This window comes from Eucalyptus grandis, chromosome 9 (genome assembly GCF_016545825.1).
Source record: "Eucalyptus grandis isolate ANBG69807.140 chromosome 9, ASM1654582v1, whole genome shotgun sequence".
NCBI classification, from domain to species: domain Eukaryota; kingdom Viridiplantae; phylum Streptophyta; class Magnoliopsida; order Myrtales; family Myrtaceae; genus Eucalyptus; species Eucalyptus grandis.
In genome coordinates, this window is record NC_052620.1 from 32,840,088 (window position 1) to 32,864,703 (window position 24,616).

A 24,616-nucleotide genomic window follows, 5' to 3' on the forward strand; every position below is an offset into this window, starting at 1 on the left:
AAAATAGAGTTGATTTCGCTACTAAATGTGGCACACCAATTCCCGATTACGTGTTGTACACCTTTCTTAGAATCGGAGAATTATACTCAATGAAATTCTGATAATAAATTGCAACTATAATGATTAACTTAGGCTAGAATATAAGAAATTGAGCCGCCTTCGACTCTATTTACCGTTAGTCTTGTCTTTTTATATATCAAGAGATGGAACTATGGAGGAGGATTTGTACAAAAAACACTAGGTATCTCGCCTCCAGTCAGTCATATACACTCATGGTAAAAAAAACAAAAATCTCTCCCAGAAGTCAAGCGCTCATCAATCACCATCTACATTGTTGGGCTACTATCATGGCCCGAACCCTCATTGTATAGTGGCATAGGTCCCATCAGCTGGTCTCCCACGCGTGTGTGTACAGGGCTACAAAGACCAGGTATGCTCGCCTTGTTGGAGCCCCTGTGTCCATCGTCAAGCAAGAGATACACTTGAAGAAGGTCACGCCTGGAAACTGTCGATCGTGAATCTCCTGCTACCGCCACAACTATCCTCTAAGACACCCCATTTGATTTCGTATGGCAACATGAGGAGATCCACGACTGGCAATTTCTAGGCGTGACCTTCATCAAATGTACCTCCTACTTGACGGTGGACATAAGGGCTCCAACGAAACCAGCATACTTGGTCTTTGTAGCCCTGTATGCACGCATGGGAGGCCGACTAATGGGACCTCTGCCACTGTACGATGAGGGTCCAAGCTATGGTGGTAACCCAGCGGTGTATGATGATGAGCGCCTGACTTCTGGGAGAGATTTTTGTTCTTTTGACCGTAAGTGTATATGATTGACCGGAGGCATGATATCTGCTTTCCCTAGTGTTTTTTGTTCCATCTCCCAATATGTACAAAGACTTGATGGTAAATAGATTCGAAAGCGGCTCAATTTCTTATATTCCAAGGAGGGCCAATCACCGAATCCGTGAAACAATCTATCAGATGAATCTTAGAATAAAATGATACAAAAGAAAAAAAAAAGAAATGGCACACAAAATCAACGGATTTAGATAGGCGGCCGAAGACGCAACTGTGACGAATTGTGGGAGATGGCGTACGGCGTACCTGACACCAGTGAAGATTATAGCTGATTAGATGGAAGAGCTATGGACTTCATGACTCTTAAGTGCTGCCACAAGCTCAACCTCCGACACTAGAAGCTCTTATTATTTTTATTTTTTTGTCGAACGAAGCTCTTACTAAATTTTTGGTAATTTCGTAGTTACCTTTTTTTCCCCTACAGGTAGCTCTTATTAAAATTAGCTGAACTATACTCGTGCATGAGTCATGCATAATCATACATAAACATTTTCATTACAAGTGCCCCTTCTAAATGTACGAGTAAGATTGTCCACAAACCAGATGAATCATTCTCCTTGCTCGAATTCATTATCTTGCACGTGGCGATGCGGGCTGCAAATATATAAGGAGGCGCTCTCTGGTCATTTATCCCCTTATATTTGAATTCAAGAAAGGAACTAATTGGGAAGTCCTCCTCCTTAGTTCCAGGCTCTCAGCTTTAATGTTGGCTAGGGTTCTGTCTAATCTTGATGTGGATATGGCCAAGAACAAAAAGCTATAAGGGCATTGACAGAATTAGTTTCCCTATGGTTGGTTGTAGACCCGTCAAATTGGTTGGTCGGGTTTAGGTCGGGTCAAATATGGGTCGACCCATATTTGACCCATTTAACTCATTTTAATCCATATTCATATAGTGTAAATCAAGTGACCTATACCCGACCTAACTCATACTCGACCCATACCCAACCCGTATTGCTAAAACCTTAGTGTACTTCTACTTTAACAAATGGATTTTCCACATAAGATTCAAAACTCTTCCAACTAGTGAATAGTCGTGGACCCATTTAACAGCATTGATAATCTCACATTGATCAAGCTTCATTCATTAAAAATAATGCGGCGAAAAGAACACATATCAGGGTATTAATTCTACAAAAATTAATAGATTATAATTTTCTTCTCATTTTTTCCCACCACATTTTGATTGTTAGGATGATTTCATGTCACAGCTCTATAAGACTTCCACAGTGAACAATTGATGATAATGAACGCATATATACATACGTAAGCTAAACAGTTGACTTCATGCTTAAAAACATATATGGTTGAGCAATATAAAGAATACAAAATAAAGTAATATTACATTTTCTCTAAATAACCAAGTCCGTTCAACCCTTTTATAGCAAAGATGGACTTTGTCCTACAAGATATCATGAATTCGTGCCACTTTCTTAAGCGAAAAGGAAATAAATGATTGTTTTAGACTAGTTAAACAAAATGATGGGAAAGATGTCAAAAGAAAAAGAAAATAAAAACTCTTTATTCGTCATCAAACCTAATTTAAGAAGTGGACTGGTGTCAAAATAATATTATTTTAAATACCTTCCTTCATATGATAGCAAAGTGGATCACGTGGATCCATACTAATCGAACTGTAGATTAAATGGGTCCTATCATGAAGTTTACCTAATAAATAAATTGCTTCAAATGTATATATGATGCATAGGACATACGATCTTTTTTTTTTTTTTCCTTTTTTTGTAGTGCAAAGTCGATACTTGAAAAATCGAGGTTAATGGTTAGCCCAACCATCCTAAATTTTGACAACAGTGTATTCCTTTCATTTCATAATCTAAAGTTAACTATCTAAGATGGGTTTCCTCATCGTAAAGCTAAATGAGAATTCATTTTTACGCCGCAAGAAATCAAGTGCTCAAAAAGCACCTTAGAACACTCGATGAACAAATCTTAATTATATTATTTATAGTTCGCATTAGCTTATTTAAGTGTTCCACCCAAGCCAAGATATTACTTGCAAAGATGTCTTCAGACCCTTCGCAGCAAAAGTAAATCAAAATTAAATTCTTATATGACCCCCCACCCTGGTACTTAAAATTTTGTTCAAGAAGGAATTATTCATTGATCTCCTTACCGTCTATTACTAGCTTATTAAGGAAGCAGCCATGCATCTCCATCGATGGTTTGATCTCTGACCTTGTGTTAAAATCTCGTGCGATCAATGCGACCGACTTGAAACACGAGCTATTGATAAACAAGTCAAGAACGTAATACATGCACATCAGGAATTCTAAGGGAGATCCCTCAGAGGACTACCTCGTCTGTTCATTCAATTCCCTTGTCTCACCCAAAAGATCTTTGGTCCCTGAAAATCGACCCGCACTTGCCCAACATGCCACAAAGGAAGTTTGCTTCTTCATCGTCCCCCTTTGACATTGACGATCTGGCGAAAACTTGGGGCTTAGAACATTCATATACAGTTCAAAATGCTCATGACTCGGTCGGTGATTATATGGTTTTGCAATGCGGTGATATTGCAATCTTACAACCATAAGCCCACTAATCAATCGTACTCTTATGCAAAGCACACATTAGTTTCAAAATGATAAGAATGTGTTAATACCATGAAATTCCAATTTGAGTGATCCGAGCATTGCACATGTATATCGGAACTCGTGATTCCCTATGATAAGTAGTAGTGCAATGCGACAAAATCCATATTTACATAGGAATTATTTTATACATCTGTGTGTATTATTCAGGGGAGGCGACACTATACATGAGGAGCCCCTTTTGATAAGTGAACGGGGTGGGGGTGGGGCCACTAGTTCGACTATCCCTCTAAGACTTAACAAGGCTCTAATACCCGAGAGGAGGTATTCGGTAAAAGTAACGACTACTCAATCTATTCATATGCGGTGTGTCAAAAGTCAAGAAGTCTCTCCATGCGAGATAACAAATACTTAAGGCCCAATAGGTAAGAAGTTTGCTTCTGACATTTCTCAAACCCTTAACTTCATAGAGGATGACAGAATTACCCTTCATTATTAGTGGCCTACCACGTTCAGTGATCCCCTTGAGGATCTTGAGTCCACAAGCAACAGTACAACACCAAGTTTTTTGGTACGGCATCGCAAAGCAAGAATGATGGGTCTTGGCTTTGCCAAGTTTTTGTGATTCGAAGGAAAAATATCTGCCGACAACCTAACTTACCAAGAGAGCGTACTCGGCAGTGAAGTGAGACCAAGAAGAAACGGACACTTTTGTACGAGCGCCATGTGGAAAAGATGAAATAAAAGTAACTGTTTCACTACGCATTTTAATTTGCTCACTCGTAAAATTAGACCACACATTTCCTACTTTCAATGAAGCGACAAAAAAAAAAAAAATAAAAAAATTCATTCTTTAGAGACGAAACCGATAATCGATCCCTCTAGATCTGCAGATCTTTCGTTCTCCGCTAACGAAACGCGAAGCCGGTCACGGTGCATACCGTACTGCAATGGGAGCATGCAAGCAGTACTTATCAGAGGAGTTCCCCCACGAGAGGAAAATGCAATGATTAAAGAAGGGAAGCGCCATGCAAATGCATTAAGATTGGGTCGGGTGTGCGTCTCTCGGTCCTATTTTACTTGTATTAGTCGAACCATGTCTTCGTCGATGATAGGTTTTCAGTTATGTCCAATTCACTACAGACATGGCACGTTGGTCTCTCTTTTGTGGGAGCGTCGATTGCATCACTTTTCGAGCATTCATTTTCAAAGTTTGAGGCTTTGCTTTGCACTTGCTCAACTCGCTAAGTCGCTATCCATCTTGCCAAAATTAAGTGTGGTTGCTATCTTTGTTTCCTCTCTTAAATAAAGCCACGGGTTTGCGCAATTAATCAATTACTTTAAATATCATTAAGGTATTTGAGAGAATGGCGTAAATTATATATAGTCCAGCATGATTGGAGTGCATATAACCCTTGATTCAAGATTTAGAAATAACTGAACTTTATATGAGATGTCTAGCGGAAATTCGTGTATGCTCTTGATTGAGATCCCATACTCTTGGGGGGGAAAGGAGGAACACTAACAAGCCAAGATGATACTCACGCCCGGTAAAATTATGAGGGCTTTTATCCATTCAGCAGGACATTTAGGATTACAGAAGCAGCCCAAACTCAGCAAGCAAAAAAAGCACTTATGATTCAATCATCAATTCCTTAGAGACTTCAGTCTTTTTAACTTCAACTTGCCGATCGAATTAGTGCCCTGTTTGGAACGATCAGCGCGACGGCAACGTAGAAATCCAAGTTGGATTTTCATACTTATAATGTTTTTCACGACTTGTGCTAGTAAAAGGTTGTAAGCACGGGTTCGATAATTAGTATCGGAATTGGCCTCCGGTATAAGTCTGACCGAAGGACCAACCAGAAGGGGCGACGTTGTAGGACACGACGCTCCGGCCGTCGCTGGCGGTGACTAGGAAAGAGAGGCTCTGCCCATTGAGGTCGGAGTTGCTCTGCCAGTTCTGTCCCCAGTTTCTCGACATGGGTTGCCACCGGGTCCTTGATCCTTTGATGGCCACGGAGTGCACATCCCCGGCTCCGCCGACATTGGTTATGAGCACGAGGTTGAAATAAGAATGGCCGTTGACGGTGAACCGGATCCCTCCGCTTCTCCTGCACCTCACTCTGCAAAGAAGTACCCGTCGCGACGGAAGCACGCGATTAGCCCCGTGAAAGCATGGAGAAATCAGTTTTCAATTAATCCAGTGTAACATTTGTCTAGTCTCCCTTGTATTAGTTGAACCAATTGACAAACAAAGGGTAAGACTCCAAATATATTATATTTTATTACAACTTGATCCATAGAATTTTTGTTTTCTTCTGCTAAAAGAAAGCCAAAATTCGAACTCGAACAAATCGATTAATAATTTCTACTACGTAAAAAATGAACTATGTTACTTGAGCTCGCTAGATTTTAATATAATTATACTACCCAAGTAGGAGCATGTTTGTGGACCCATACATTAGACCTCACAGCAGGAAGTAATTGATGTCTAGGGTATACCTTCGGTAGGCCACCGGGACGATCCCGGCCCTGTACTGCGCAATGTGCTGGAAGACCGGCTGGGAGAGGTCGAAATGGAGTTGAGGAGGGTCGCACCACCCTCCTGGAGGGCAGAAGTTGGTCGCCGTGACCACAATGGCGCCCGGGAGGCACCACTGCGGGTCGTTCACGCACCGGAGCTCAAAGCACGCGCCGCAGCTCAGCCCATTGTTGAACAATGCAGTGCTCAGTGCAGCTGTGTTTGTGCCGTACCCTTGGCTGTATAGATTCCCATACCCACAAGCCCCTCCTAATGTCACAAAGAAAATAAGAAGTAAAAGCAAAGCACATTATTTTGGTACTGCTAGGAAGAGTGAGATTAAACAATTAATACGTCGAAATTCCTAACTCAGTATGTTAAGCTTTTTGGGTTTGTTTAAGTAACTTGTTCCATGTAACACGTACCCATTGTTCCGGAAGCATCGCTCCCTCCATAGAATGTGGCATGAGCATTCGTCCACCCGCCGTAATATCCATAGGCGCGAGAAACCGGCACGAATTGCGAGAGCAAGCCGACCACCAGGAATCCTAGAGGAACCATCTCTTTTCGCCCTGTACCAACACGATTTTTTCATGAGATGTTTTGCTTTGTTGACATTGGATTGATACAACCCCATTATCAACGTCTGCATACCTCAGAACCGGAGCCAAAACAAGAAGAGAAAGCAAGTAGAGGACCGTGTATGGAAGGAAATCAAAACTCGACCCTTTTGAGAGAGGAGAGGCTGCCCAGGAATTGCATGAGTTTGTGGAAGATGAGGGAAGATGGAGGGGAATAAATAGAGGCTCGTCAACATCACTCCTGCCAGAAAGCTTTTGACATCTTCCGAAGTACTTGGGTCCATTCAGCTGCTCACGTGTCAAACTGGAGAAAAAAAATTCACATGCACTCTCCCTCCCTCCCTCCCTCCCTCCCTCCCTCTTCCTCTGTCTCACACATGTTCATGTCATGATTAGGTCAGTAGCTGTGGCAACGAGTTAGGCTCGAGTTCAAACCTTGAAAGAGTGGTGCTGGATGTGGTAGGCAGGTGACTCACTGTGTCGATCATGAATCTGAAGTTTGGTGTTTTTTTTTTTATTTTTTTGTAGGTTAGTCCATTGGAAACGGGCTGAATGATTAGCCAAGGGGTTAGATTTCTGGACACTGGAGTTTAATGCCCAACTCATTGTGCAGATCTAACTTATGGCAAGCTGGTGGACTGTGTCCTTTCAAAAAAATAAAATTTGTGGTTCATGATTAGAATCCACAGAAAAGGATAAAATCTCTCTGCAACGACTGCACTTTGGGTCAGATAAAGGAGGGTCCCCGGGTCAAATTTGACTGTCTCCATATGGCTGTATTGAACTTATCGGCAGAAAAGCCAGGGGGACAGTTGATTAAACTTTTCATTTATATAAAAGAAAAGGTAGCTTGACTTTTCAAATGACGCAAATGTATCCACAAATTTTCATTTGAGGAACAACCACACTCATTATTTAATTTTCCATCTAAGCAAATTAATGTGACACATGACATGACCACGAGTGATGTTTTAGACAAAGTATCAGTAGAGAAAGGAGCTGTAGTTCAGGAAGCAGATTAGGTCCAGTAAAGAGAAATTGGAACGATGTTGTCTGACTTTTGTTAATGTGTTCAGGACGTCTTCTGGCTCAATCGATGTGCTTTCTTTTATGTGTTGAGACCGTTAGCCACTTCGTATGCCATATCAACTTCATCGAAAAAGAGTTAGTAATGAACATTCGTGTCCCTTAAATGAAAGTTCGTGAGATTTCTTAGATCATTTACTGGTGAAAGTTAGATTTTCATTGCCTTTGTTGACTATTTATAATTGCAGACCAAAAGAACTTAGCAAATTTTTTCTCACCCATATTTTGCTCGGTCCTTTTAGCTCGAGTTGATGGTTAGAGACATGGGCAATTATTATTATTTTGTTTATTTGTACCAACAAGTTCACTCCTTCAAATTTAGTGAGAAATGCATATAGGCATCACGAAAAAAAGGGAAAATTATTACATACTCTCGATTTATGTTAGTATACATCACTTGAGCCATTAGATGATGTTGGATCAAATGGAGGCTTTTGCATGAAAATTATTCATACACCAAGCCTCAATTTTTCCTAAAACATTTTTAAATAACTATGATTTCAATTTCGTTTCCAATCTAACACTCTAGATTCTATTCAAATGCACCTGTCTTTCTTGTTGTTACTACACCCTTGATTTCCAATTCTCGATCCGGAAAAAGGGAAAAAAAGAACAACATGATGTCCTTCCAACAACCGGATTAACAACAATAATCACTTGTTTTATTTCAATTGGAACGATAAGTAGATGCTGATTGCAATTCCTAAAAGTTGCAAAATCATGCTCACGTTCCTTTGTCTTCTCGTGGTCCCTCTTCATCAGGTGTTGTAATTGTCGCAAGACCCGCTTGGTGCGGAAGTCGATTGAGATCAAGCCAAGCATAGAGAAATGGGGGCATTCAATGAGAGACTTCGGTGAGCGACATGATCCCCGAGGGTTAATGGCACATGGACGTCGTCCTTTTCGACAAGGATGGAATCCATGTATAGGCCCCTCCTCATTTATTAACCGTAGGGCACGTATGGTTTCCTCGAACATCTCCTTTTTCACGCTCGAAATTTAATAAAGCGACTATAGGGTTTGGTGAAATTGATTTCAGACTTCAAGGGATTTCCAGTTCGAGAGCTGGAGGCCACTCGTTTAGATACCGTTGAGTACAGACAAGGGATTCTAGAAGGCTGACCTACACAGGCTAGAGACATGGAGCCGGATGGTCGATAACTTTTGCAGTATTTCACGAGGCCATTGCCTCGGAAATTCATTTTGACCGTCCGGTGGCGACTCGTATTGTTTTCGAAACTCGGGAAATCACTTTTCGTCTCGGGCCAGGTGGCTCCGAGCCCGCCAATGTGGAGGAGGGACCACGGCTTCGATCTTGAGCGGTTCCGAACAAGATCATCTTGTGTGCCTCGATCGTACGAGATTTGCTCGGACACGCCGTGGCTGTAAGTTTTCTTTGGTGTAAAATTCTCGGAGAGTCGCGACATGTGCAGCTGGTGGTCTTTCATCAATGAGGAAGCTGGCGATGGAACTCTGGATCGGTACGACGTGACCCCATGTATCTGCGGGTACTCGGGTAAAATCTGGGAGGCGATCTCCCCCACTTGCGGATGGTCTGCTCACCCGCCAACATCGGCATGAACCTGGCATATGGACATTTGCCAACATGTCCCTTTGCTTCGCTTCTGACAAGAGTTGGACACATTTAACGTCTCGGTCTCTCTCGCGGTGCCGGGGGAGACTGTCGCCCGGATCTTGACCCGCCGGGGGTGGGTCAAATCCGGTCGATCGGCTCGGGATCGAGCCCCATGCTACAAAGAGATATGTAGAAAGGATCGGGCGCCCATGAGCGCAAAGTCGAGGGGCTTGGCATCGCTTGAGCCTATGGGCTGAAGGATCTTCGTGAAGCTGGGTCGGAGCTCCTCCGAAAGCCCGTCTTTGTTCACCTACCTCTAGCAGGAACCTCGCTGCTGGTTAGCTAGCGGCAACACCGGTGGCTGTTGGTTTGCCGATAAGAAAAATAATGCCTTTACGTCACTTGAACCGAATCTTGATTAGTGACAAAATTCGTGATCTTGATTAGATATTTCATTAGTTGAATATCAAATCATATGAAATGAGATTTTCTTTGATATTGAGAAAAAAAAAATCAAAAAAACACCTTCCTAACTTTCTATGAAGTTTCTGGTTGAGGGAACGAGTTTATGAAATTGCTTGCTCATGTGAATGACACTTCCATCATTGCGTTGGATAGATGTTATAGTGGTATACAAAATTTTAGATAAAAAAAAAAAAGACAAAAATAAGGAATTCCTACAATTTATCATTTTCTTAGGTTGGTAAGTTTTAAATTCACGAAATGCTTCACAAATCCCAGAATATGTGACTCAGCCGTGAAATTGTTAACACAAAGTCAAATGATTGAATATTTATGTTGGTTTTTTTTATCGGCAATATTTATGTTGGTTTGCGCAACAATGTTTTGACATTTTTGGCATGGATTTGCTTTAACTTCTGAAATTCAGATTTTCATATTATGTTATGACAGATATGATTTGAATTTAATTATAGTCATGATAGATAGCCCGAAAGAAATTATACGTAAAAAAAAAAAAAAAATTACGTGACAAATAACAAGGAAAGTTCAAGCTCGTCGGCATGATATTCATGGCGCCGCCGCCGCGAAAGTGAGGTCCCCGTCGACACCAGTTGACGGCGTTTCATGCTTTTACTAGTCGCCTTCTCCCGTTCCCGCATCAGGCAGCTCCTTCCCCTCTTCTCCGTCGCCAACCGTCGCTTCCCCACCGTCCGTACTCTCGCCGATGACGCCGCTCCTCGATCGCCGCCATCTTCCGGGGACCGGACCGCCCCGCCACTCCGCGCTTCGTCCTCCTCACGTTTCCAAGGCATTGCGGAATCGGTCCTGTCCAGGTGCCCTCGCCCGTTGGAGGAGAAGAACCAGAAGAAAGTGAAGACCCGTGGCGATGCTTCTCTCAAGGACCTTCTTCTCGAGATCTTCGACGTGATACCCGACGCTGCCCGTGGACTGCTCAGAGCTCCTGAGCTGAAACCTCGGGATGTGCTCCGAATACTGGCCGGGTTCGCGTCCGAGCTCGAAAAGGCTGCGGTTGGAGTCGAAAAGGTGGAGTCTTTATGGGAAGTTTTCAAGTTCCCGATGGAACGGAGCCAGGGGTTTGAGCATCTTCCCCGAGCGTACGAACTCATGGGGTTGATGCTCTCGCGGGCTGGGCTACTTAGAGAAGCTGAGCTGCTGCTGCGAGATGTCGAAAGCCGAGGAATTCCGTTGGATGGTCATGAGATATTCAGTGACTTGATCCAGAGGTACGCTGGAGTTGGTGATTTCGAGAGGAGCCTCTACCTGCTTGATAAAATGTCGAGCCGAGGTTGGGCACCATCTCGCTTTTGTTATTACGCACTCATTGAACTTTTAATTAGAAGGAAGAAATCTCGGTTGGCTCTTAGGGTTTCTCTTGATACGATAGAAAGTGGAATTAGCTTTGATGCTCAGAAAGTAGACTTTGGTGCTGTTGTTAAATTACTTTGCGAAGAAGGCAAAATTCAAGAAGCGAGAAATCTCGTCAAGAAGGCTACTGGTTGTGGATATGAGCCTTCTAGCTCAGTTCTATATGAAATTGTTTGTGCATATTGCGAGAAGAAAGACTTTGAAGATCTGCTGAGTTTCTTTGTTGAGTTGAACCGTGGACCGGATCTTCAAGCTGGCAATAGGATGATAAATGCTCTCTGTTTGAATACTGGCTCAGAGAGGGCGAACCTGTTTAGACTTAAATTGGAGAAGTTAGGTTTCAAGCCTGATGAAATAACCTTTGGTATCTTAATAGGTTGGTGCTGTCGTGAAGGGAATCTGAAAGGTGCTCTTGTTTATTTGGCGGAAGTATTGGGAAGAAGTCTCAAACCAGATATATGTTCGTATAATGCTATAATAAGCGCAGTCTTTAAAGATGGTATGTGGGAGAATGTGCATCATATTCTCGATGAGATGATAGAGGAATGCGCAATGCCCAATATTTCAACTTACAAAATATTTTTAGCAGGGTATTGTAAAGGTAGAAAATTTGATGAAGTTAGGACTATTGTCAACAGAATGATGAAACTTCATCTCATTCAGCTTTCTTCTACTGAGGATCCACTTTCAAAGGCTTTCACAATGTTGGGATTCGGTCCACTAGATGTTAAGTTGAAGAGAGACAGTGATGCCAAATTTTCAAGGACAGAGTTCTATGATAGTCTTGGCAATGGACTTTATTTGGATGCAGATATTGATGAGTTTGACAAAAGAATAAATGGGATCCTCGATGACTCTTTTCTTCCTGATTTTAACTCGCTTATCATGAAACAGTGCAGGCATGGAAATCTAAAATATGCATTGAGATTGGTTGGTGAAATGGTTCATTGGGGGCAAAAATTGTCTTTGTCCGTCCTGTCGGCTATAATCAAGGGGATTTGTATTACATCCTATCCTTCTGTCAAATGTATAGATTATCTTCTGGAGAAAATGCCTAGATCTATCAGCCAGTTGGATGCAGAAACTCTCAACTTGCTCATGCAATTTTACAGCAAGAGAGGACGGAGACAAAAGGCTAGGATTCTTTTGGATGGGATGCAGGAACAAGGCTTAGTGATTGAGAACAAGACTTATAACATATTTATGACAAGTCTTTCTGAGCAAGGATTTCTGGGAGAACTAAGTGGTTGCTTGGATCTGGTTAGAGAATCTAAGTGGGTTCCAGGACTGAGAGAACTTGAAGCTCTTGTCAGTTGTCTCATCCAAAATGCATTGATCAGTGAAGCACTAGAGCTTTTTGAAAGCACTCTTATGGCCTTCCCTGTCTCTAATGTTATTGATATCTTTTTTGAGAAACTCTGTGATGCAGGTTTAAGTACCATTGCATATGCACTTGCAAAGGAAATGCATAAGAGGGGTTGCTTAATAGAGGATAGGGCATATAGTCACCTTATAAGGGGATTTTGTGGGAAAAAGAAATACTTAGAAGCCTTAAGTATATTTGATACCATGCAAGCGAAGGGACTGTTCCCTCATCCAGATGCTTCAGTTTTTTTAATTCCTCTTCTTTGCAAAGCAAGAAGGTTTACTGAAGCAACTGCAGTTAACGAGGCTGTGCTGAGAGATAATTCTTCTTTGTCACTTTCTTCTCATTGTGCTTTACTAAAGGGCTATTTTATGGCAGGTGAATTAAAAGAAGCATTAGATTTATTTTGGGATCTATCCCCAAGGGGAATGGTTCCACATGCTGAAGCTTGTGCTGTGATGGTGTGGGGTATTTGTCAATCGAACAACTTAAGGAAAGTTGAGGAGTCACTTGCTTATATGATGAGAAGAAATTTGACCCTCTCTGTTCCCAGTTTTAGAATGATGGTGCGCTTGATGTGCATAGGAGGACAGGCCCATGCAGTATTAAACCTTAAAGATCTTCTGGTGGGACCAAGCAACTCTCATGGCCTGATCGTCTATAACATTCTTATTTTCTATGCTTTCTCATCTGGAAAGATCTTTCTTGTAAAGAAAATTTTGGATGAGCTGCAGGAGAAGAAATTGCAACCTGATGAAGTTACCTACAATTTTCTTGTACATGGGTTTTCTAAAATTAAGGATTTATCTAGTTCTTTGCATTATCTATCCATCATGATCTCTCATGATCTGACTCCGAGTAAGCGCAGTTTGAGGAGTATAATTAACTGCTCAAGTGAATTATCGGATCCTGGAATGTGCATATGGTTGAGTCAACAGCTGGAATCTAGGGGCTGGATTACTGATTCAAACATTCAAAATGCTGTGGTTAAAGGGCTCCTTTCTCATGGTAATCTTGGGGAAGCAGAAAAATTCGTGGATCGGATGGTAGAGAAAAATTTAATTCCTGATGGTGTCATGTACGATGGTCTTGTCAAGCAGTTGTCTCGTCTAGGGAAAATGAAGAAGGCAATCCATCTTGTGAACACAATGTTGAAAAGCGGAAGCATTCCTACATCTACTTGCTACGATTCTCTCGTAAGTGGTTTCTGCAGAAGTAATGAATTGCAGCGAGCTTTGGATGTTCATGCTGAGATGTTGAGTAGGGACTTGAGACCGAGCATGCAGGTGTGGGCCACGCTCATACGGAAATGTTGTGATGTTGGAGAAACCGCAGAAGCAGAGAAGCTGCTGGCTTCAATGACACGGATCGGTGAACTTCCAACCAAGGAGATGTATCGACTTGTGATAAACAGATATTGTTGTGAGAATAATTCTAAAAAGGCATCAGACCTTGTGCAAGCTATGCAACAAGTTGGGTATGAACCGGACTTTGATGCGCAATGGTCTATCATAAGCACTTTGAACAAACCAGAGGTCAAGGCCGCTGACAAGAGCATTGGGGGTTTCCTATCGCAGCTTCTTTCAGGAAGTGGATTCGCAAGAAAATGATCAAAAAACCGCTATGTAAAAACGTTCCAGACTTCTTTTGCTTCATCACACAGAGGGAACTTTTTCAAGTGACCAGATGTAACTTTGCCTTTCTTGAATAACCCTCTGATCCATTGAATTCATTCACCATATATACAAAAACATCAAGGAGAAATGTCCTTCAAATGTCGCAGTATATTCCCGGTTTGCTTTTAGCCTCTATCAAGGATTTGGAAACGTTATTAAGCAGATGAGTTTACAAACTTTTGACTGAGCCAGAGAGAAATCTCTGGTATTGCTTGCATTGCGGTTATCTTTATGAAATTGAATTTTCTGTTTGCCTGCAAAGGGATAGCTCGAAACATGTTCTCAGGCCTCTTGAATAAAGTTGATGGATCCATAGCAAGAGACTGTACAGTGGCAGGTGTGTAGGGCTTCTGATATAAGCACCTCTTAACGAGACTCTAGACGTATTTTCTTTTTTGGTCAAGTCTAGGCTCTAGACTTAAGTTTCAACTAGTTTTATATGTTTGGCAAGAATAGGAACATAGCAGAACAATGATTCAAGGAGTATTATACTCACTTTTGTAAAGAGATGTAATAATTGCCATTGAATGCTTGAATGCATCTCTCAACTTACATTTGGTTACACGGTTCTGTAAGCTAACATGCAAATCGGCTTTCCCTTCTAGCAATAGTCAAGTATTAGCAGACTTGAACTTGGCCTTGCAGTTATAACGTGATATCTGAACGTTGAGGTATGTCGGGATGTATTTAGGTTTCGGGTTGACCAGACAATGACAAATAACTGGACATTACTCCATATTGACTCCATCATATAAACTTGCTGACTTGGCGGTTTGCGCTACGAAGGTATGTTGTGCGCGGGGACTTGCTCTTAGATCGGTGTCAAAGCTTAAATTTTAGAGGGGACCACCTTTCGTTATCTAAAAGCCCAGTAAGGAAGAAAATTGTATCTATCTGAGATAAAGATTTACCGCGTGTATAGACTCAGTGCATGCACGCACTCTTGATCGAGTCCATTCCAACCATTAGATTTGCCAATCGACGAAACTGTCTTTTTCTCCGCGAAATGTCAAATATCAACAGAACACACGTGATTGTCGGACGAAGCCTCAAGAATATTTCCTCGCTTATTCACAAAGGAGGTTATGAATTTATAGAAGTGCGAATACGAATCACGCCGAATTTTGTCTCCTCGTCACTATGAGTAAGTGGCCAAAGCACCGTCACAATGAATGGAAGCTATATTAGGGGAAAAGTACCAAAAAAGTCATCAATTTATTGCATTAGTACTAATTCAGTTTTTTCTTTTAATTAGATCAATTTACTCCTAAATATTTTTCACATTAATACCACTTTAGTCCATTTAATCAATTTAGACGGTAAATTACTAACATGTCACGACCGGCATGGACGTAAATATTTTTAATAATATTTTAATATTTTTTTGAGTTTTTTAAATAATTATATCATTTTTTTAGCTTTTTCTTCTCTTTTTGGCTAGTGGCCATCGTCAACCCTTGGCTACAGTCAACCATTGGCTACAGTCATGGTTGATGAGGGCTGGCCTCACCTAGGTCACCCTCGCCAGCAAGGGTCGGACTCCTTAGGCCATGCCTAGGTGAGGGCGAGTGTCGGTCATCCAGGTGCGGCCAAGCGAGTGTGGCCAAGTAAGTCTGCCTCATCAGATTTGGCAAGGTTGACCTTCGCCCTAGCTAGGGTAGCCTTGTCACACCTCGTTGGGCCTCGTTTCACCAGCGAGCCTTGCCCTTGCTTGAGTGAGGGTTGACCTCCTCAACGTAAGACCAACCCTCACCCAGGTGAGGGCGAGGCTCGCCGGGCCTTGTTGTCACTCAGGTTGGCCTTGCCAAATCTAGCATGGGGACCTCATCTAGGGGTGTGCAAAAGAACTGGGACTCGCCCAAACCGCTCGGAACCAGTGGTTCTTGAGGAAACTGGTCCGGTTCTCGGTTCCAATTTATGGAAACCGGTGGGTATCGATTCGGTTCCCAGTTCCACGGGCAAATCTGTCCATTCGGACCGAACCGATTATATTATAATAATATATTTATTTTTAATATTAAAATAAATTTCGAAAATACTAATTAGCAAATCTAAATTTTAGGGCTCCATCTCCTTTCTTGGTTTCCATGTTTTAATAAGAATTTAGTAAAGTGTGTAAGATGCTTTTCAACAACTCAACAAATGGCTCATTCAAATGATACTTCTGGTACTCACATATAACACTATGTTCAAGAATATATGGAGTACCGGTGGAATTGTTTCTACAAAAAAAAATTAGTAAAGCAAATGTTGGAAGAGATTGAACATTGTTAGAGGATAAAGAAAAAGATGATCTACATATGACAATCTTCTAGAATTTTGAACTTAAAGAATATTTTAGATTTCAATTGAAATGATTCAAAAATAGAAAAAAAAAAAACCTATTTCTCTTCTTTGGTAGTGTTTTCCAATAAAATAAAGAAAAATGGTACTCTTAATTAAGTCGGTTCGATTTAAAAAAAAAATATTACTCGATATGAAAAGTACTTACGGCGGGATTTTGTAAACGATATTATTATTGGTGAGACTGGTTCCTTGGATCCACCCAGGAATCGGACCGGACTGGCGGTCCGGTTCTCGGTTGAATCCATGCAATAACAGGTGGTTCCCGATTCCAATTTTTTGGAACCGGTCCTTAGTGGGCGATTGTCGATTCTAGACCGGAAACCACCCACCCGGATCATGCACACCCCTAGCCTCACCTAGCCACACTTGGACGATTGGCGCTCACCCTTGCCGATGAAGGTGACCAAGGCGAGTCTAGCCCTTGCCATCAGCCACACGACCTTGGCTAGCAATGGCCACCGGCCAAAATAAAAGGCAGAGAAAAAGAAAAAGGAAAAAACGAGCAAAAAATTGAAATAATCATTTAAAAATTTTGAAAAAACATTAAAATATTATTAAAAATATTCATCTTGACACCAGTTGCACTTAAGCGATTATCTGAGTAAATTAGATGGATGAATTGAATTATTATTAATATGAAAAGATTTAGAATTAAATTAATCCAATTAAAAGGTTTATAATTGAATTAATACCAATACAGCATGCTTAGAATTTTTTTGGTACTTTTCCCGCCATATTAAGTGGGATGAAGATTCTCTTCCTCGCATGGTATCTCCACTGGTGTTCCAACAAATTTAATTGTTCATGCATTTTAGTCACGAGTTTCGTAATTAACCTCGTGAACGTAGAAACTCCATTCCCTCGGATCGGTCATGATCATTGAAATTAGTGAAAGACGAGGGCTTAACTGAGGCAGGAGAGACGATAAGAGAATAAACAGCACAACAGGAGGGCACATCGAAGTGGATTTGTTCATATCACTTACGAAGCCTTTAAAGCCTACAACAACGATAACGACACGACGACCAATCAGGCCTGGCTACATTGTCAATCGAACTACCAACTGCTCCAATCTTTGTAAGAACTCCACTCAGCGGAAAACGTGTAGCATTGCATCCAGGCATCGTTGTGGAGAATATACTAAAATTGCACATAGTCGTGAGTTCTCAAATCTTCCCTTTTTTGTTTAGAATCCATTAATAATGGAGTTGGAAGACGTAATGACCCAACAGACATGTTTTTTAATCTCCAAGCCCTTATCACCTCCAGTGTAATTGAGCTAGTACGGGCAGGTAAGCTCTTAAAAAATGCCCTCCAAGCTCAGCTTTAGTCGGTACGGTCATGTTACAGACACTTCATCACATGGTGAGTCCTAGTTGCTATCGATTATTAGCCAAAGAAAACCTACTACAACTCCCTTTTGTCAACTTTTCAGGGCATATATATAGATAGTCATAAGCCCTAGTTGTATCCATGCACATTCAAGCTTTGAGCTCTTAAGTATCCTCTCAAACCCTAGATAACCACAACCGCCGAACGATAAGTTCGTCCCACGAAAGGAGAGGAGAGGAGAGGAGAGGAGAGGAGAAAAATGAAGGCAGGTGGAGTCGAAGCCGGAGAGGTAGCAAAAGCTTCCGCCGCAAGGTACGGCATCAACAAAGGAGTGGCGGTCCTTGATTTTATTCTGAGGATACTCGCATTCGTGTGTACCCTCGGGAGCGCCATAGCCATGGGGACGACCAATGAGACGCTCCCTTTCTTCACTCAATTCATCAGATTCCGCGCTAGATATGACGACCTCCCAACTTTCACGTAAGCTTTTCACTCCTCTTTTTTCTTTTTCTTTTTTCCTTTTGATTGCATTGGCAAATTAAGTGATCGCAACACTCATCTGAATTGATATGGAACAGGTTTTTCGTGGTCGCTAATTCTGTCGTGAGCGCCTACCTCGTCCTCTCACTCCCACTCTCTGTTTTCCACATAATGAGGAGTGCTGCACAAAATAGCAGAATCGTCTTGGTCATCTTCGACACGGTAAATTATGTTGATTGGAAGGAACCATTTTTCTTATAATATTTGTATTTGTACTATATAGCTAGCGGTGCTCTGAACAAGCATATCTCCTGATTATAATCCAAGATTTCATTAAAAAGATATAGGAACATGCAAATGCAGTATATCCTTCTCGATGACATGTATTATCCTAAAGAATTAGGCCTACTCCATACTGATCAGACAATATGAGCTCATCCAATTAGAACAATGTGCAAATGTTGCAGGCGATGTTGGCGCTGTTGACGGCGGGAGCTTCAGCCTCGGCAGCCATCGTGTACTTGGCCCACAAAGGGAACACCAAGGCTAACTGGTTCTCCATCTGCCAGCAGTTCAATTCTTTCTGCGAGCGCATCTCGGGCTCTCTGATCGGGTCATTCGGCGGAGTCGTCCTGTTCGTGGTCCTGATCCTGCTGTCCGCCATCGCGCTGTCTCGACGTTGAGCGGGAGCTTCCTGATGCTGCTATATATTATGTCTCTCATGTCTGAATGCGTATCTTTTATTCTAAAGCGCGAAAGTGTGTGATTGTTTTCTTTGCTCCTGTTCAAGAGCTTGTGTTGTGTGTGGCAGTAATTTAATGCAATTGTTCTCTCTCTCTCTCTCTCTCTCTCTCTCTCTCTCTCTCTCTCTCTCTCAATCGTTCAGGCTCGTCCACGTGAAAAGCTTCTATCTAATAATCGAAAAGAAGTATATATCCAATATATTTGCAAAAACTATGAAAAGAAAAGTCATCATGCATAAATCCGAAGAATATATAAATAAAATAGAATAATGGCAAGCTCTACTTTTGGTTTTTCCTTGCCCTGAAAATCATTTACCGACTTTTCTACCAAAACTTAGGCTCCGTATTATGGAAAATATTTTTCAATTTTTAAAAGGGAAAATTATTTTCCTAAATTTAAATATAGGATTTTCGTTGAATCATTTTTCCAAGCGATGCAAACGTAAAAAAATAAGGAAAAAAAATTTTGACGGGAAAATTTTGACGAAATAATTGATGGAATAGCACCGTCCAATCCATTCCCATACAAATTTAGCATGGCCGACGTCAAATTGGCTGAAGATGGAAGAGGGATAGGGCAAGCAGGAGTAAAACGGCTCGGCCTCACCCCAATCAGGCTTCTCAAATTTCTTCGTTGAAATTCTAAAAAAGAAACCGTAAAATAAGAAGGTAGCCCGATGGGCGGGTTTGGGCACTTGCCCAAGTCTGCAAGTTCGAGCCCGGGCAGGACCTCTAAAAGGTTCGGGCTCAAGTAGGCCGAGCCCGCCCAAGGCCACCCAATGAGCGGGTCAACTTAGAAGAAATCTCCTGCAAATGATCACACGACGTGAGCAGTCGGATGGGCCAGGCCTATCCACCGTTGGGGCAGGCTTGACAATGTATTCTGGCTAGATGGATGGGGCCCAATTGGGTCCAATTAGTACTCTCGAGCCCAATCCCAGCCTCTTGGCTCTAGGCTATTGCCTCAGCCCGACTGTCTTTCAAATCGTTGGTGGGCTCGGAGATGAGTTTTACTCCACTTCTTTTCGCAGCCCGCCTATTGATGTTTTATTCACCTTTTGCCTAAAGCCCATCGAAGCCCGCGGATTGATCCAAGTCTACCTGCGAAATGCTAAGTAATGCCTGCCATTCCTTCGAAAAAATGCCGGTGTAGCGGACCCGATCATGGCCGAACGCCTCGCTCGCTCAAAGCCTAGGCGACTGCTTTAGGCCTGGAATATTTGATTCGTATCCTGTTTTTGTTTAATGTGAAATGGACGGAAATGGATAATCAAGTTATGCTAGACTTTGAATTTGGACGGATTGGTCCATGGCTAGGCTCAGAGTAGAGACGAGGCAAATCAGAGACGAGGCAAATTAACACATGGAATTTTGATGCTTAAATATGAAAAAGGAAGTGGTAAAATGCTGAAATTTTACCTTTCACTTCTTATGTTCAATTTGCACTTACCTAGAACATATTGTTGGTCGCATCATGAGAATTTGTAACATCAACAGCTACTTGGTAAGATGATTTAGTACATGAAAACCAATCTGTAAAAATTGTTGCCTTGCAATAGAAAGGAAAAAGGATAGAAATGCATATGAAACAAACTTGAAGCATATCACTAAAATTTAAAAAGGGACATTGTCGTTTAGATATCGCGATTTCTGACATGACTTCAAATCGCCATTCTAATAAGCTAGTTAAAGTTTATGTTAATTGTATTTGTCTTAATCTTCTCTCCCTATTTGACACTTTTAAAAAACAAGTACTTGAGTTCAATCCATGTGATCGACTTGGTTAATAACTTGACGTACATTGGCCTAATTAGCTAAGCCTAAACTTTCTACAAGATGCTTGTGTCGCAACAATTGTATTGTGGTAAGATAAAGCTATAGTAATCATGGGTAACCTCTTCTTTCGCTGTAGTCAGAGAAACAGTGTCTGCAAAGCAATACACCTGTATCGACGCATCAAAGGACACAGCACTTTAATCATCATCACTTTCCAGAAATAACCACGGCGTTTTAAATGGGGAATAATCTGGAGAAAGAATACGAAACCAAGAAATTGACTCATGGGAAGGGAGTAATCTTCTTCCACTTCATCTGTGGATTTCCCGACACTAGAAGAACATCCCGGGATCGAACCTCTTATTGGTTTGATCCCCACGTTCAACTCGGACTCTCTACATATTTCCTTCTTTCCTTCCTTTCTTTTGGAACCATGCAAACATATTTAAAAAATAAAAAATAAATAAGTTCGACAAAACTGGAATTGCACAAGCCGTCGCAATCACGTTCACCAATTTGCAGCATCATTCATGTCAATCAAATCTTCACTGGTTGGAATTTATTGTTAGCATCGGGGCAAATACTTCACGGTCCTTGCTCTTCTTGTATGCTCGACGAGGCTTCTTTTGATCCACTTTCCCACCACACTTCTTGATTAATTTTTTGGAGCTGCGTAAGCGAGATTGAATGGAAGGGCTTGGGCAACACTAATTTTGGAGCTTGAAAAGCTTCTGAAACTTGTTTCATTGTGGGCCGTGACTTTGGATCACTATTTAAGCAAGCAAGCGCCAGAGAAACTACCAGAAAGATACTTCTTGCAACGAAATTCTCTCTTGGGATTGGCAAGCGCAGATCTAATACTTGATGTAGCATAATATCTTCTTTGAAGAGTGTCATCAACTTTAAGATGATATCACCTGGATGCTTACCCATTATTGTTTCCATTGCCACCACTCCAAAGCTATATATGTCGCATTTCTCATTGATGACCAAAGTGTAAGCAAGCTCTAAAAAATAGAACAAAAAGTTAATGAATTATATGAGGCTTGAAACCAAGTTCTCAATGTGATAGGTAAAGTATATCGATCTAGTTATGTGCCTCTAGTTATAACATATTAGAAAAGTATGGAGGATTGTTGCTCACCCGGTGCTATATATCCATGAGTGCCTACAATATTTCCAGTGAGATTAGATGAGAAATTAGTTTCTATGAGTCTTGCCGTGCCAAAATCAGATAGGAAAGCTTGCATTTTGTTGTCAAGCAAAATGTTGTTGCTAGATATGTCCCGATGAACAATTGGCCGAGTGCAATCATGATGCAAGTAAGACAAGGCATGTGCCATATCCCAAATAATATTGAGTCGTTTAGACCAGTCTAGTTCCACTGCTTCAACATCATTTCTCAAAGCACAAAACAAACTGCCCCTTTCCATGTATTCATAAACCAAGAACATGCATCGTTTGTGTAAGCAAAAACCATGGAGCTTAATTATGCTTCTATGCCGTACTTCGGTCAAGTATTTCACTTCATTTTGGAAGCTCTTATCAAATAATGGGTCCTCTGCTTCATGATGGTGAAGTTTCTTCAATGCCACGATTTTTCCATTAGGCAATTGTGCTCTATAGACGCTACCATAACCGCCTGTCCCAATGCAATATTTCATGTCAAAGTCTTCTGTTCCATTGATTATGTCTTCATATGCAATTCTTCCGTCATAATTCCATATGGACAAGAAATCTCCATTTTTTTCTATTGTCTCCGATTGCATGCTCTTTGCTCTACGTTGAAATATGATCCAAGACCCAACAGCAAAAAAATAAATGAACGGAATAGCCATAAGTGGTATAAATATTGTCACATATTTGACTTTAGACATTCCCCCAGAATCATCAATATTTTCCAAACCGTCATTGCCGGAGAGTGCTATATATTTAACATAGAGCAGATTACCTGGAATATTTCCTGTGAGATGATTGTTTGACAAGTCGATATAACTTAAGTTGACCAACTTCTTAAATTTGGGAATTGATCCGTCAAGAAAATTGTTTCGAAGATTGAGATATCTTAACATGACCAAACTCTCAAATTCATGGGGGATTTTTCCAGAGAAGTTGTTGAAGCTCAAATCAAGGTGAGTGAGACTCTTTAAGTATCCTATTTCTGATGGTATGGCACAGTCAAATTTATTTCCATCTAAATATAGAATCGACAAGCTGGTTAAATGGGCTAGAGATGGAGGGAAAGGGCAAGTGAGGAAGTTTGAGGACAGTCTCAACTCAATCAAGCTCTTCAAATTACTTATTTCTGGAAGAATAGATCCGTCAAGAGAATTGTTTTGAAGATTGAGATCATGAGGGGTTTTTCCAGAGAAGTTGTTGAAGCTCAAATCAAGATGAGCGAGACTCTTTAAGTATCCTATTTCCGATGGAATGGATCCATATAATGAGTTTTGTTGCAAATAGAGATGAGTCAAGTTCATCAAATTCGCTAGAGTCGGAGGGATTGTGCCACGAAGCAAATTATAACTAAGATCTAAGTGGATAAGCCTATTCAAACTTCCCACTTCGGGAGGGATTGTGCCACGAAGCAAATTATAACTGAGATCTAAGTGGATAAGCCTATTCAAACTTCCCACTTCGGGAGGGATTGTGCCACGAAGCAAATTATAACCGAGATCTAAGTGGATAAGCCTATTCAAACTTCCCACTTTGGGAGGGATATCACTATAGATTTGATTACCATGAATGTCAATAACTTCTAGCATGGTAAGGTTTTGAAGGCAAAGAGGCAACTCACCGGTCAGATAATTGTAGGACAAGTTGAGGTACTTGAGCTTTGGGAGTGCACATATCTGAAAGGGAATGATCTCAAAGAGGGAATTATTTGGCAAATGAAGAGAGGTGAGATTGGGGAGCAAGGAATAATTTATGTTGCTCAAGTAAACAGGGTAGTTGAATTGTTGGGTTAGGTTTATTTCAATAACGCTTCCAAAAGCGTCGCACGAAACGCCAGGCCACGTGCAATGCGACACGGAAGTGTTACTTGTAATGAAGTCAGGCCACCACCCACTGCGACGCAAAGCATCTGCCTCTGTTTTGGTGGCAAGGGTAAGGAAGTTGTGGGAGAAAGCCAACACAATAAGGGTCCAAGTAGCTACGGCCATCAGCTGGCGAACATGCAAGCCGATGAGTTTGCCTATAGGATTCATGCTTTAGAGAGAGAGAGAGAGGGAGAGGGGATCTCTTCTTTTGCCTGGGAGGTGGAGGGCCTGATTTTTCTATGATATATAGAAGGGCAGTCCAGATAAATTACTTTAGTGGAGAATAATTCAACAAAACGACTTGGAAGTTTCCCAAAGTCTCCCCGTATGAGACAACATTATCGCGTGGTCATTAGGCCGTGGGGCCTGTGGTTTTAGTGCGAATCCAATTCACACTTTGGATTCCATGATCCGTTCACACTAATGATTGCTCACCTTGGTCTCACACATAACGCTTTTCTACATTTGAATTTTGTTGTGTAACACACGTTACTTTAGTTTGGTCTCTAGAGTGGGGCCTAATGGATTTTACATCTAATATAAAAAATAATTGTTCTAAAGAGGAGTCTCTAATCAAAATAATTTGGTCATAACTTTCATCTTAATTAAATTATTTTGTTTTAAAACCTTGAATTAATGGCCAAGTGATTATATGCTTAATTTAGATATGATGGATTCCTTCGTAACGTCTCACATTAATAATTTCACCAGCTACTTTGTGAATGGAGCCTTACTAGATACATGTGAACATGGGAATTGTGTGCATTCAAGACAATTGTTTGAGTCAAATGGTCCGAATACTTAGTATTGTTATGTTAGAAAAA

The 24,616-nt window shown here is 41.3% G+C and overlaps 4 protein-coding genes across 4 annotated transcripts; 2 read left to right on the top strand and 2 right to left on the bottom strand.

Annotated features, from left to right (window-relative positions):
• Positions 1–4,952: 4,952 nt before the first annotated feature.
• Positions 4,953–6,736, bottom strand: LOC104419368 (expansin-A10). Its single transcript, XM_010031005.3, has 4 exons — positions 6,596–6,736; positions 6,367–6,513; positions 5,923–6,211; positions 4,953–5,543 (listed from the first exon to the last, which is right to left on the bottom strand). The coding sequence occupies exons 2-4, from the start codon at positions 6,500–6,502 to the stop codon at positions 5,234–5,236; spliced, it is 735 nt and encodes a 244-aa protein (XP_010029307.1). The 5' UTR covers positions 6,503–6,513; positions 6,596–6,736; the 3' UTR covers positions 4,953–5,233.
• Positions 6,737–9,033: 2,297 nt separating this feature from the next.
• Positions 9,034–14,008, top strand: LOC104419369 (pentatricopeptide repeat-containing protein At5g15280, mitochondrial). The gene is made up of 2 exons (XM_039302548.1): positions 9,034–9,161; positions 10,309–14,008. The coding sequence occupies exons 1-2, from the start codon at positions 9,034–9,036 to the stop codon at positions 14,006–14,008; spliced, it is 3,828 nt and encodes a 1,275-aa protein (XP_039158482.1).
• A 3,899-nt stretch (positions 14,009–17,907) lies between these two features.
• LOC104419370 (casparian strip membrane protein 1) lies at positions 17,908–19,068 on the top strand. The gene is made up of 3 exons (XM_010031007.3): positions 17,908–18,232; positions 18,331–18,454; positions 18,700–19,068. Exons 1-3 carry the CDS (start codon positions 18,012–18,014, stop codon positions 18,913–18,915), a joined length of 561 nt encoding a protein of 186 aa, XP_010029309.1. The 5' UTR covers positions 17,908–18,011; the 3' UTR covers positions 18,916–19,068.
• Positions 19,069–21,043: 1,975 nt separating this feature from the next.
• LOC104420684 (MDIS1-interacting receptor like kinase 2) lies at positions 21,044–23,991 on the bottom strand. The gene is made up of 2 exons (XM_039301695.1): positions 21,896–23,991; positions 21,044–21,758 (listed from the first exon to the last, which is right to left on the bottom strand). The coding sequence occupies exons 1-2, from the start codon at positions 23,958–23,960 to the stop codon at positions 21,337–21,339; spliced, it is 2,487 nt and encodes an 828-aa protein (XP_039157629.1). The 5' UTR covers positions 23,961–23,991; the 3' UTR covers positions 21,044–21,336.
• Between the last annotated feature and the right edge of the window lie 625 nt (positions 23,992–24,616).

Bases quoted from the DNA above. Each gene is read 5' to 3' on its own strand.
- LOC104419368 (XM_010031005.3), bottom strand. From the start codon at position 6,502: ATGGTTCCTCTAGGATTCCTGGTGGTCGGCTTGCTCTCGCAATTCGTG. The intron at 6,212-6,366 runs GTACGTGTTACA...TTGTGACATTAG, and splicing joins CGATGCTTCCGGAACAATGG to GAGGGGCTTGTGGGTATGGG. The intron at 5,544-5,922 runs GTATACCCTAGA...ACTTCTTTGCAG, and splicing joins GTCCCGGTGGCCTACCGAAG to AGTGAGGTGCAGGAGAAGCG.
- LOC104420684 (XM_039301695.1), bottom strand. From the start codon at position 23,960: ATGAATCCTATAGGCAAACTCATCGGCTTGCATGTTCGCCAGCTGATG. The intron at 21,759-21,895 runs GTGAGCAACAAT...TCTATTTTTTAG, and splicing joins TCATGGATATATAGCACCGG to AGCTTGCTTACACTTTGGTC.
- LOC104419370 (XM_010031007.3), top strand. From the start codon at position 18,012: ATGAAGGCAGGTGGAGTCGAAGCCGGAGAGGTAGCAAAAGCTTCCGCC. The intron at 18,233-18,330 runs GTAAGCTTTTCA...GATATGGAACAG, and splicing joins GACGACCTCCCAACTTTCAC to GTTTTTCGTGGTCGCTAATT. The intron at 18,455-18,699 runs GTAAATTATGTT...CAAATGTTGCAG, and splicing joins TCTTGGTCATCTTCGACACG to GCGATGTTGGCGCTGTTGAC.
- LOC104419369 (XM_039302548.1), top strand. From the start codon at position 9,034: ATGTGCAGCTGGTGGTCTTTCATCAATGAGGAAGCTGGCGATGGAACT. The intron at 9,162-10,308 runs GTCTGCTCACCC...TTCCCGCATCAG, and splicing joins ATCTCCCCCACTTGCGGATG to GCAGCTCCTTCCCCTCTTCT.